This window comes from Notothenia rossii (assembly GCF_949606895.1).
Source record: "Notothenia rossii genome assembly, chromosome: 10".
Lineage (NCBI taxonomy): Eukaryota > Metazoa > Chordata > Actinopteri > Perciformes > Nototheniidae > Notothenia > Notothenia rossii.
The window spans coordinates 62,396,733-62,409,286 of record NC_136908.1 but is presented as its reverse complement, the minus strand read 5'-3'; the positions used below and the strand labels follow the sequence as shown (position 1 = coordinate 62,409,286).

Sequence of the window (12,554 nt, the reverse complement as noted above, 5' to 3'; positions counted from 1 at the left end):
AAACCACTTCACGGCGTATACTGCCACCCAAAGTCCCCGACCGGAAGTCCCCGGAGTTAGGGACTGGCTTCAGTAGAAGCTGCTGGGACTCCCAGCAGCTTCTACTGAAGCCTTCAGAGTAAATCGCCAGAACACGACACCTCCTCATCTCCACCGCTCCCATGTTTTATTTTGTGTTGCCATAAGTTATTCTCTCTCCGTTGGTGCGCAGGGCTAATGCTAATAATGCTAATGCCAGCAAATAAAATGGCGGCTTTCACAAAGCTTTTCAGAGTTTTACGGGGCGTGGTTTGCAATCCGCCCAGCCAATCAGAAATTGGTACTTTTTTCTCCCCAGGAAAGCACCACCTCTCTAGCAGGGACTAACTATGGGGGTAAAAGTTATCTGAACTAATATAAGTACTCTTTTTGGTGTGAACACAAAATTCCAGGCACTAGCGGAACTAAACGGGAAAAGTACTCTGGTGTGAACACGCCTATAGAGTTAACGATGATTTCCGCCGAGTTTTATCCTTTCACAACAGAGCTGAGAGGCAGTGAAGCTCTCGGAGTAAAGGAGACGGAGCTGTTCTACTTCACCTTGAGGAAACACTTAAAATAAGACTTAAACTGTACCTTAACTAAGAGAGAAACTATGCAGCAAAGGGTATTTAGTAGAGAGCTCCCTCTGCTGCCTCGCTAACCTCTAGCAGGGAGGTGTTTCTGCGTATTATCAGAGGTTTGAAGAGCATTCTGCTTCAGGTGGTTAAAGCAGTGAAGAGGAGACACACATATTCAGGATTGAGCTTCCAGGTCCGGTAAACGCTGGTGAAACATCACAGGAAACTATAATAGAGACTGAAAGTGGAAATATTTGGTGTATTTTAAACATCAATACGTATTAAATCTAATTGTTAAGCAATGATTTAACTGACAAATGCAAGTTAATTGGCAACTGTTTTGCTTTAAAGCAGGAAAGAGAAATAAATGAAAACCTGTAGCACTGGGTTACATGATGTATCGTTTAAAATAGAATATATATTTTGTAAATTACGACAAAATATATTATTATATTAAAAAAAAATTCCTCATCATTTTTTTATTTTCTTGTCATTTTACGAGCTGCATCTGACTAGATTTCCTTGTAAATGTACCGCCTAAAACTCGTAAATCCTGAGTTGTCTTCAATAATGATAACCCCCCATCCCCTGGTTCCTTAATTGTTATTTTTTAGCCCTACAACGGTCCGAATATTATTCAATCAGGAGAGGCGGTTTTGATGTAAGAATACATATTTATTTCCAGGAATACACAAATGAGTGTAATGGAGTTTTGGCGATTAGGCCCCGTTATGCGGGAGTATCATTCGTGAGGGGAGAACCGATCCGATGAAACCCCCCCCCCCCGGGGTCTAGACCCTGGTGGTGGTGAATGGATAGTTGGGGTCGGTCTGAAGGGGAGGGGCTTAGGTTTACCCTGGTGGTGGTGAATGGATGGTTGGGTTCGGTCTGAAGGGGAGGGGCTTAGCTTGACCCTGGTGGTGGTAAATGGATAGTTGGGGTCGGTCTGAAGGGGAGGGGCTTAGCTTGACCCTGGTGGTGGTGAATGGATGGTTGGGTTCGGTCTGAAGGGGAGGGGCTTAGCTTGACCCTGGTGGTGGTGAATGGATGGTTGGGTTCGGTCTGAAGGGGAGGGGCTTAGCTTGACCCTCGTGGTGGTGAATGGATGGTTGGGGTCAGTCTGAAGGGGAGGGGCTTAGCTTGACCCGGGACTCAGAGGGACAGGAGGTGAAAGGGGTGGAGGGGGGTTGCGTCGAGTCACCTGAAATGACAGGTGTCAGAGGGGAGAGCAGATTTAAAAGGGTTAGCAAAGCGCTATGATAGGCTTGTGAGAATAGAGCGAAGTGATTGGTTAAGCTGGGGAGTGACGCCCCCGATCACTTATTGAGAGGAGAGAGAGAGTAGTAACATAGCATAGTAAATGAATGAGTAAAGAATGTCTTCCTGGTTGAACTTGCGCTGAGCTTCACGTCATAGATTTAGAAAGTTTGGAGGATTTTAGCCTCACATTTTTGATAATAACAAGTGATCAGAAATAACCAAGTGTAAACAAAGCTTTTCAAAGTTAACTTATTCCCCCGATGTTTCTCCCAGTCTGTCCCAGTACAGCGATGAGAACATGATGGATTCTGGGAACTTGGCCATCGTGTTCGGGCCGACGCTGCTGCCCACCCCCGACGCCCTGGACCAGGTGGCCTGCCAGGCGCACGTTAATGAGGTCATCAAGACGGTCATCGTCAACCACGACAACATCTTCCCCGACACCAAGGAGCTGCCGGGGCCCGTCTATGAGAAGTGTATGACAGGGGACCAGTACTGGTGAGTGGACCAACCAGAACATTTTAATTAAAGAGGACCAATCAGAACACTTTAATTAAAGAGGCCCTATTCTGTTGTTTGGGGTGTGAGGGGACCAATCAGAACACGTTCCTTAAAGAGGCCCTATTCTATTTGTTGGGGTGTGAGGGGACCAATCAGAACACTTTACTTAAAGAGCCTGTGACACGAGTTTCCCCCATCATCCAAACCCATCAATTTGAGTAAATATTGTCCCTTTGAAAACCGTTACTGAACTGATTTTGGATATATTTGTACTTTGATAACCATTAATCTGCCCTTCAATGTTGACCATTTTCTGGATCTTCTCGGGGATTCTTCAAGTCCCGCCAAATGATGTGTGACGTCATTGCGGGCACAGCGCTCCAGCTGCACCGTTCAGGATCCCAGCACCTGCATGTAAACGCACGATGGGGCACACAGCAGCAAGCTCAGACAGCGATGACAGTTCAATTTTGAACGTGTCTGAGAGCTCATATGAGGCTGAAGGATCGGTTTATGTTGTATCTGTTAGAAGTTTAGGAATTAGGTGCGTCAATATGGGCGATCATACGGTCATGTAGCCAGTGGTGGACTGGGACTACAAATCATCCCGGTACTCTCGACCGGCCCACTTCGGTACCGCTAGTAAATTGTCAACGGGGGGAGTGGGGGATGTGCTAGTGACTTATCCGACCGGCCCACTTCGGTACCGGCCCATCGGGATTCGTCCCGATGGCCAGTCCGCCACTGCACCCTGCCCAGCCCGCGTAAACCATCAACGGGGGGAGCCTTGCTGCGGGGAAACGGTGGACCTAGTTTCCCGATCGGAGTGGGAATAATAATAATAATAATAATAATAATAAGAAGAAGAATCCGTGCATTTTATCCATTAATTTCCCCACATTGTGGTAAAAAAAACACACGTTTAATCCATGTTGGTGTACTACAACTACAAAAATAATCGATTTGTTTTTATATCACATCCGACGGGAGGAAATTCAGCAGCTCTCACTACCGATTTTTAATCCTAATTTAATCATCATCTTCACCACGATCATTTATGTTTATGTTCGCCAAATTGACATGAAAGCACTGACAAATATGAATGTACTGTAGTCAACTTCATTAAAACGTTATTAACGTGCCTAAACTCAGTAATTCACCATTTCTACTCATGACAACACACTTTGTCCGTGTTTGGCTCTCTCGCCGCACAGTGAAGCGTTCCCGCATTGACGTCACTTCCGGCTTCCCCCAAAACCTCAAAATGAGTCGAAGGAATTTCCCTGCGATGTTCGAAATTATTGATATTTATCGGAAAGGTATCGCACCTTCTTTTTTAAACTGACGTTTCAATATTTCTAGTAGCCCAATATTTCATTGCACAACAGTTGTTTGGAGGCTGTCACAAGCTCTTTAAAGGGGCCCTATTCTGTTTTTGGGGTGTGAGGGGACCAATCAGAACACTTTCCTTAAAGAGGCCCTATTCTGTTTTTCGGGTGTTTCCCCCTTCCCTGTCGTGTGTTATATAGGGTTTTAGTGGATGTAAATGGTCTGAAAAAGGCTAAAATCCCAAAGTTCCGGAACACAGTGTCATCACTTTGGAACACTTTTGCTTCTATTGGCTAGCTCTCCAACACATTGTACGTAATAGGCTAAGGGGCGGGACATCTCTAAGCGGTTGACCAATCACAACAGAGCCGGCCAGCTATCCAATCAGAGCAGACTGGGCTCTGGTTTCAGACAGAGGGTGAAAAGAGGTGCTGCAGCACAGACAGTATGAGAACAATAGAGAGCTTTTTGAACATTATTCAGAATAGGGCCCCTTTAATTTAAGAAACAACACTCCCAAGATTATAGAAATGTTTTGCTTGACATTTTGAAAGATTGGGAAATGTTACTAGTCTTTCTTCAGAGGTTTTGGTTTTAGTTTGAAATGTATTTAGAATCTATAATCATGTTCTGCTGTCTACACGCTTCATTGGCAGCCTTTTCTTCCATCTGTGAATCCTCCATTTCGGATCCTGTGTAAATCTGATTCTTCCTCTTTTTCTTCTTCTTCTTCTTCTTCCTCCTCTTCCTCCTCCTCCTCCTCCTCCTCCTCCTCCTCCTCCTCCTCCTCCTCCTCTTCCTCAGTGAGAGTCCCTTCAGTGAACCAGGAGCACTGGAGGAAGCAGAGCCTGATGGAGGCACAGAGACTCAGACCAGCGACGAGGGTACGCCGACCTCTGACCTTCACAACATCCTCCCACACACTCCCCCCCGTGTGTGTGTGTGTGTGTGTGTGTGTGTGTGTGTGTGTGTGTGTGTGTGTGTGTGTGTGTGTGTGTGTGTGTGTGTGTGTCTCTCTGCTGGAGAGAGGTTGCTACGGCAACAGCAGCCATGGAGACTTCTCCTCCCCCCCCTCTTTCATCATTCCTCCCTTCTCATCTATCTTATCCGTTTCCGATTTAATAGAAAAATACTGTTTCAATACTGTTATCTGATTGGTGGAGCAATGGGGAGGAACAAAAGCCTTAGAGACGTTTGATTGACAGGTGGCTCTTCTCTTCATCTCCCCTCTCCCTCCTCTCTTCCCCCTCCCCCCCCCCCCCCCCCCCTATAGAGGGTGAAGGCGTGGAGGCGGTGGCGAGGTTCGACTACGTGGGTCGGTCGGTTCGTGAACTCTCCTTTAAAAAGGGGGCGTCGCTGCAGCTGTTCCAGCGCGCATCACATGACTGGTGGGAGGGGCGGAGCAATGGCAGCCGAGGCCTCGTGCCGCACCAGTACATCGTGCTGAAGGACAGGCGAGTGCTCAGCAGGCTCTTATTTTGAAATCCATCAAAAAATATATACATTTGGGGTTTTTTCTTTTTATTCAATCTACATTTCTAAACTTCTTTTATTTTGAAATGTTTTAAATATAATATTTTCTTTTTTTTAAATATTATATATATATTTTTTTTTATTGAATCTAAATTTGCTCTTATTTTGAAATACATTAAAAAATATATAATATACTGTATATGTTTTTTGAAATATTTTACATACAGTGTGGGTTCATTTAGTAAATCCAGTTGCATTAAGTTGCTCGTAAAAAAACTACTAAGACAGTTTTGTTTCTATAATGACCTTTTGATGACATTATTTAACATCATAGAGCGCTGTAATCACCCTCTCTAAGCAGTGATCAGCCTCCAGTCAGAGTCACTGATGGATGCAGGACGATTCGCTGCTTATAGATCACCATTACACCGGACAGGAAGTCTCTCTGCGCTCCGTATCGATCCGTTATCCGACAGTTTTCCCGATGTTAGTCCTGATGGAGCCCCTCTCCCTCTCCCTCTTCCTCTGCAGGAACGAGGTGATGTCCGAGTCTCTGAGCCAGAAGGCGGACAGCGACAGCAGCGACGACAAGAGGTCCCGCAGCGAGCTGAGCTCCCCCACCGACCCGCGCCCCCCCGACACCTACAACAGGTCAGCATGTAACACACACTCCAATATGAAATACACAAGTACACACTTCCTTTACTCAAGTAGAAGTACAGATACTGGTGTTTAAAAATACTCTGGTTAAAGTAGAAGTACTGACTAAACTTCTTTACTCAAGTGAAAGTAAAGAGGCTTTGAAATGTACTTCAGTAAAAAGTACCCATAACTAGCAGCTGTTTTAAAGAGTACCTGACCTCCCTTTATATTAATAGAACAATAATGTCATTGTTAGCTAATGAATGTTTCCATGGTGACCAACAGCAACATGACAACGTTTCCATTGGTCCCTCTTCTTTAGAGAAGACCAGGAAATGATGGATACACGGATCGTGTTCAAATCAATAGGCACGCAATGACTCTAAATAATAATGATCACGCCACCAAACACACATTCAGACTACAGGAACCAGCCTGTTTGGAAAATGAGAGAAGTAGAAAGTACAGGTATTTGTGTTCAACATGTAAGAAGTAGAAAGTACAGGTATTTGTGTTCAACATGTAAGAAGTAGAAAGTACAGGTATTTGTGTTCAACATGTGAGAAGTAGAAAGTACAGGTATTTGAGTTCAACATGTAAGAAGTAGAAAGTACAGGTATTTGAGTTCAACATGTAAGAAGTAGAAAGTACAGGTATTTTTGTTCAACATGTAAGAAGTAGAAAGTACAGGTATTTGGGTTCAACATGTGAGAAGTAGAAAGTACAGGTATTTGGGTTCAACATGTGAGAAGTAGAAAGTACAGGTATTTGTGTTCAACATGTGAGAAGTAGAAAGTACAGGTATTTGAGTTCAACATGTAAGAAGTAGAAAGTACAGGTATTTTTGTTCAACATGTAAGAAGTAGAAAGTACAGGTATTTGGGTTCAACATGTGAGAAGTAGAAAGTACAGGTATTTGGGTTCAACATGTGAGAAGTAGAAAGTACAGGTATTTGTGTTCAACATGTGAGAAGTAGAAAGTACAGGTATTTGTGTTCAACATGTGAGAAGTAGAAAGTACAGGTATTTGTGTTCAACATGTGAGAAGTAGAAAGTACAGGTATTTGAGTTCAACATGTGAGAAGTAGAAAGTACAGGTATTTGTGTTCAACATGTGAGAAGTAGAAAGTACAGGTATTTGGGTTCAACATGTGAGAAGTAGAAAGTACAGGTATTTGGGTTCAACATGTAAGAAGTAGAAAGTACAGGTATTTGTGTTCAACATGTGAGAAGTAGAAAGTACAGGTATTTGTGTTCAACATGTAAGAAGTAGAAAGTACAGGTATTTGAGTTCAACATGTAAGAAGTAGAAAGTACAGGTATTTGTGTTCAACATGTAAGAAGTAGAAAGTACAGGTATTTGAGTTCAACATGTAAGAAGTAGAAAGTACAGGTATTTGTGTTCAACATGTAAAAAGTAAAAGGTCGTCAGAAAAATAAGTATTGGAGTAAAGTACTGATACCAGAAACATCTACTTAAGTACAGCAACAAAGTATTTGTTACTGTACTACTTCCCACCTCTGGTTTTCACACATACATGTAAATATATCTAATATGTATATGTTCATTTTAATTCTTTATAAAGTTTCTTACCTGTATGTAATTGTATTTTTGATTTTCTCTTTAATTGTATTAATCTCTAATCTGTGTGAATCTCTTCTGTCTTGTTTTTCATTCTCACCCTGTTGCTGTTAAACTACTGAAGGTCCATCTTATCTTATCTTATCTCACAGAGAGAGAATATAAACACCTCTGCTGTCACCTCTAAAAATACCTGAGTGTTCATCACGCTGTTAGCACTCTGATCCTCCGGAGACGAAACACACCTCTCTCACATGCAGGAAGTCTGAGGAGGAGAGGTGTGTGAAGAAGATGAAAGGGAGTGTATGTGAGAAAGAAACCTTGGGATAATATCAGTAATATATGAGTTTTACAACATTGTTTTACTTGATATTCTCTATTATCCTTATTCTACGGGGAAAAGATGGAAAGATATTCTAAGAGTCTCAGAGAATTCCTGAAAAGTTAAGACTAGGTATATCATAAGGTTTGTTTCTGAGTGCTATCCCCTCACCACTCAGATTAGTTACTACATGTTACACATTAGTTACCACTACGTTGAGATCATGCTGATTGTTGTAACTAACCTGTAATGTTTCCATTAATCATCCTGGATAGACTTCCTGTTCCCTCACAGCTCACAGTTTGTTTCTACTTCCTGTTTCCAGTCACCGCAGGAAGCGTACGGACGGATTGTTCCGGCGCCCCCTCGGTCGCTCTTCTGATTGCCATGGTAACGGAGGTGGGGTGATGATGGACCGTGGTTCCCCCCCGGTGACGACGGGTCACTTCAGCCCCCGAGAGCTGCTGCTGGGCCGCGGACAGGTGAGGACCCCCCTCCCCCCCACCCCCTCTATAAATATATAACATATAGGGCTGTCAGTCGATTAAAATATTTTATCGAGATTAATCGCAAATTAATCGCACATTTGTTCTAAATCTGTTCTAAATGCACCTTAGAGGAATATCTTTCAAGTTTGTAATACTCTCATCAACATATGAGTGGACAAATATGCTTTATGGAAATGTTTGTGTATTATCATTGGAACGATGTCTCTCTCTCTCTCTCTATATGAGAATATGAGTTATGAATATTTTAATTGTAATTTTTTTTGGGGACGGGTGTCTAAGTTGATTACATCTGATCCAATGGAATAATTCTATGCATACGACAGAGCCATAGCTAAGTGTGTCAGGTCTAAAGGTGTGTGTTGCTCCGCTCACCGGTCCCTCACAGCGGGCAGAGCTGCAGGTGCTGATCTCTCTCTCTCGCGTCCGGTTATACTTCACTCGCGTTTATGTCCAAATCCATCAGATCTAGCTAGTTCTAGCTAATGCTATGGCTGCTGCCCCTCCCGACTCGCAGACTCAAACCTCATCTAATGCCCAAATTCCAGCTGAGAGGGTCTTCTCTACAGCTGGCCTGATTGTGAATCGCCTCCGCCTCTCCCCTGAGTAGACATGCTCATATTCTTAAAGAAGAATGAGTATAGCTGCATTCTGTGCATAGGCCCTGTTATAGGTTGTTGATCTCTGTTGTCACGGGTTACGTTACCCTAACCCGTTATGTTGTTCGTGTATGATCCCTCTTTCATTTAAAAACCAAGTTATGTTTTAAGCATGCAAGCTGTGATCACCAGTTCAATACATTTGACAATTTCGACTTGGTTTCTCTACTTATTTGAACATGTATTTATGTTTCAAAATGTAAAAAAAATATTTAAAAAAAACAACATTTTTCCCACATTTTTTTTTTTTTTTATAGGATATGTACATTTTGGTTAATCGGTTAACCTTTTTTTGGGGGGGTTGAATATGCGAATATACATTTGCTTTCAAATTCCCATCCCTACTATAAAGGAACTACAGCCGAGTCCAGCAGCACGACTTCAACATCACGCCAACTTCAGATCCATATTCAAACACACAGATTCTAAATGGAACAAGTTGAAGCGTTTGTTTGAACAGTCTGCAGGAGGCAGGGACTTGCTCTCAAGCAGAACAGAAACTAACTTGTCTACGTGTTCGGCGTGATGACGTACAACGTCCCCCACGACTTCTGTAGTCCAGAGACGAGGGAACAGGAAGTGGTGAAAAACTCACTTCCGGATTTTAGGACTCGTTCCTGCACCACTCGATTAAGAAGGTTTTTTATTGTAAAATGTGGCTTTAATCACAGAAGATATTCATGTTTCTTTACACATCAGAATATCGGGTTTACAAGAAAAATAAGTATTTGTAAAGCCCCCAACAATCAGGCCCCCCCCCCTACCTCACAGACCTGCTGCACCACCACACCCCTTCCCGCTGCCTCCGCTCATCAGAAGCCAACCTCCTATCCATCCCCACCCGCACCAATCACCGGACCTGGGGGGGACAGAGCCTTCTCCGTCGCTGCCCCCTCCCTCTGGAACTCGCTCCCACAACCCATCAGAGACTGCACCGACCTCACCACCTTCAAAACACTCACACAGACTCACCTCTTCAATCTGGCTTTTCATGTGTGATTGTTTTTGTATTATTTGACTTTAACTTTAACTCTATATTTATTTGTTGTTCCTTTCTTTTCACTATATCTGTAAAGCGTCTTTGAGCACCTGTAAAAGCGCTAACAAATTAAATCTATTATTATTATTATTATTATTTGTGTGTCAGGTCATGACCCCCCCCCTGGGTCAGGTGATGACCCCTCCCCTCGACAACAGCCCCGAGCGACGGCGCCGCTCAGCAGCCGTTACCATGAGTCGCCATGACTCCCTGCTGCGGCGCCCCGAGGACACGCCCCTCATCAGGAGGTCCAGCAGCGGGAACCACGGATTCACTGAGCAGCACCGCACACTGGCTCAGGTACACACACACAGAGACACAGAGACACACACACACACACACACACACACACACACACACACACACACACACACACACACACACACACACACACACACACACACACACACACACACACACACACACACACACACACACACACACACACACACCATACAGAGAGACACACACACACACACACACACACACACACACACACACACACACACACACACACATAGAGACACACACACATTTCATTCACTATTTCTTATCTATTCTCATTATTACGTATATTATTTTACATTTCGATTTTCAAAATTACACTTTTTCTCTCCATTTGCATTTGTCAGAACTTTTGTGTATTTTTTTCCTTTTTTATTTCATACTTACATTTCAAGATGTATATACTGTAAAGCATGTGTTGCTAAAACGATACATTTTTACAATCATATTGCAATTTTTATCATTATTTTATATATTGTTTTTGTTTGTGTTTCTTTCCTTTTTATTAAAACGTTTTTTATCGTCATTAATATCAATGTTTTGTTTGAAAAGATATTTAAATGAATGAATCATTATTTATTTTATAATTTGCCTTTTTTCCTTGCATTTGTTTACGTTGTTTTTTTCATGCATTAATGTCATTGTAGCATAATTAATATCTCACCACAAAACCAATCATTAAATAAAAGGAACATCCCAGTTTCTCAGAGGAAGGGTCTTCAAGTCCCACCCCCAAACCTATCTTTACCTGCCTCAGGACATCGAGGAGACGGTGAGCGTGGCCCTCGGAGAGTTTCGCCGCCCGGCCCCCGACGTGGTTCTGGATACTTTAGAGATGGTGAAGAACGGCCCCCCCACCCCCTGCTCCTCAGATTCACCCAGCCCCCACAGCACCCCCAGCACCCCAGGGACTCCGGGTACCCCCGTTACCCCGGGTACCCCCAGTCCTATGAGTCCCCTGAGTCCTCTGAGTCCTCTAATTCCTCTCCCAGGACCCCCTCCTCGACCCTCAAACCCCTCCCCAGACACCCTGGGGTCGTTTAAACCCGTGGCGGCCGCTCGTATGGGACCCCCCCTGCGGCCCCCCGCCCTGAAACCCAAACCCATCGTACCCCCTAAGAGCAACACCCCCCCACTGCCACCCCCGCTGGACAAATCCTGTACCATGTGAGCCAGAAGAGGCCGAATCAGGGGTCAAACTGGGGTCAAACGGGCCAAAACCGGGGCCAAAACAGGGTCTTAATCAACATGAGGGTCTCCATGGAGGAAGTGTTGCTGTAGTAATAATCTAAAATATGAGCTATGATATTGTGTGTCGTCAGGTGTGTATCTCGGTGTGTAGGGGTTTATTTCTCCGTGTGTTGAAGCATTTATCAGAGTCTAGCTGAGGGAAAGACAGGGTCCTGTATATGAGGAGGGGAGGGGGAACATGGGGGATGTAGTTCAAGAAGAAAGGGGAAATGTAGTTTCAGTGACGTGAATGTTGGCTGTGCTGTACTGACGAAGAGGAGGAAGAGGAAGAGCCTGCTGCTGTGTATTAAAGACTGAAAGACTGGCTGCTGTGTCTGAGAGACTGAAGGAGGAAGAAGGATCGACAACGACTGAACGATGGGTTTTAGAGAACTGAAGGGGGGCAACATTTAAATCACAGACGCAGGAGAGGGGGGGGGATATTCAGAGAAAGAAATCTGACTTTCCAATACGACAATTTTACGTAGATACTCTCAGAGAATACACTTTTAAATGAACAAGAAAAAAACTTGGATATTCTCTTAGATTTTAAACTCAAAATCAAGAGTTCTTTCCCCTCGTGTGACGCTCAGAAGAAATGCTATTTATGAGAAATTATATGATTAACAAGCAAAGTATCCTCAGAGATTAAAGTCATACATTTATGAGAAAATAATTCAGAGAAATCTGTTCAATTCACACTTTACTGCAAGAGAATATCCACGTTTTGTTCTTGTACATTTTCCACTTTAATCGTTGAAATTAAAGGTTTTTTCAAAAATATACATGTTTCTTTACACAAGAGAATATCTGGTTTACGAGAAAAAATATTTAGACTAAAGTCACAAATATATTTAAATATTTATTTGTTTTGAGAATATTATCCCAGAAAAATTACACATATTTACAAAATGATATTTATAAAGGTGTTTTCGTCTCCTTACCACCTTCTTAATGGAAATGTGTGAGTCTTTTATCAGGACCCCCCCTCCCCTCCAGCTCTGTGGTGTCTCTCTCCAGCGCTCCTGATACCCGTCGTCTGTGAATTATACTTTATTTTTTTATTTCCCACTGGGTTTCAGCTGCTAAGCTCACGTACACCTCAAACACCACGAAGCGCCTCTTGA

At 43.3% G+C, this 12,554-nt stretch overlaps 1 protein-coding gene across 1 annotated transcript in view; it reads left to right on the top strand.

Moving 5' to 3' along the window:
- The window catches only part of LOC307022808 (SLIT-ROBO Rho GTPase-activating protein 1-like), a 36,152-nt gene that overhangs the window by 22,798 nt on the left and 800 nt on the right, over positions 1–12,554 (top strand). The window contains exons 6-13 of the mRNA XM_079655700.1: positions 1,214–1,260; positions 2,133–2,357; positions 4,494–4,573; positions 4,963–5,143; positions 5,694–5,813; positions 8,034–8,190; positions 10,021–10,212; positions 10,955–12,554. The exon at positions 10,955–12,554 is cut by the window's right edge and continues 800 nt beyond it. Coding sequence (XP_079511826.1) covers positions 1,214–1,260; positions 2,133–2,357; positions 4,494–4,573; positions 4,963–5,143; positions 5,694–5,813; positions 8,034–8,190; positions 10,021–10,212; positions 10,955–11,368 — 1,416 coding nt within the window. The 3' untranslated portion in view covers positions 11,369–12,554. The remainder of the gene's footprint in view (positions 1–1,213; positions 1,261–2,132; positions 2,358–4,493; positions 4,574–4,962; positions 5,144–5,693; positions 5,814–8,033; positions 8,191–10,020; positions 10,213–10,954) is intronic.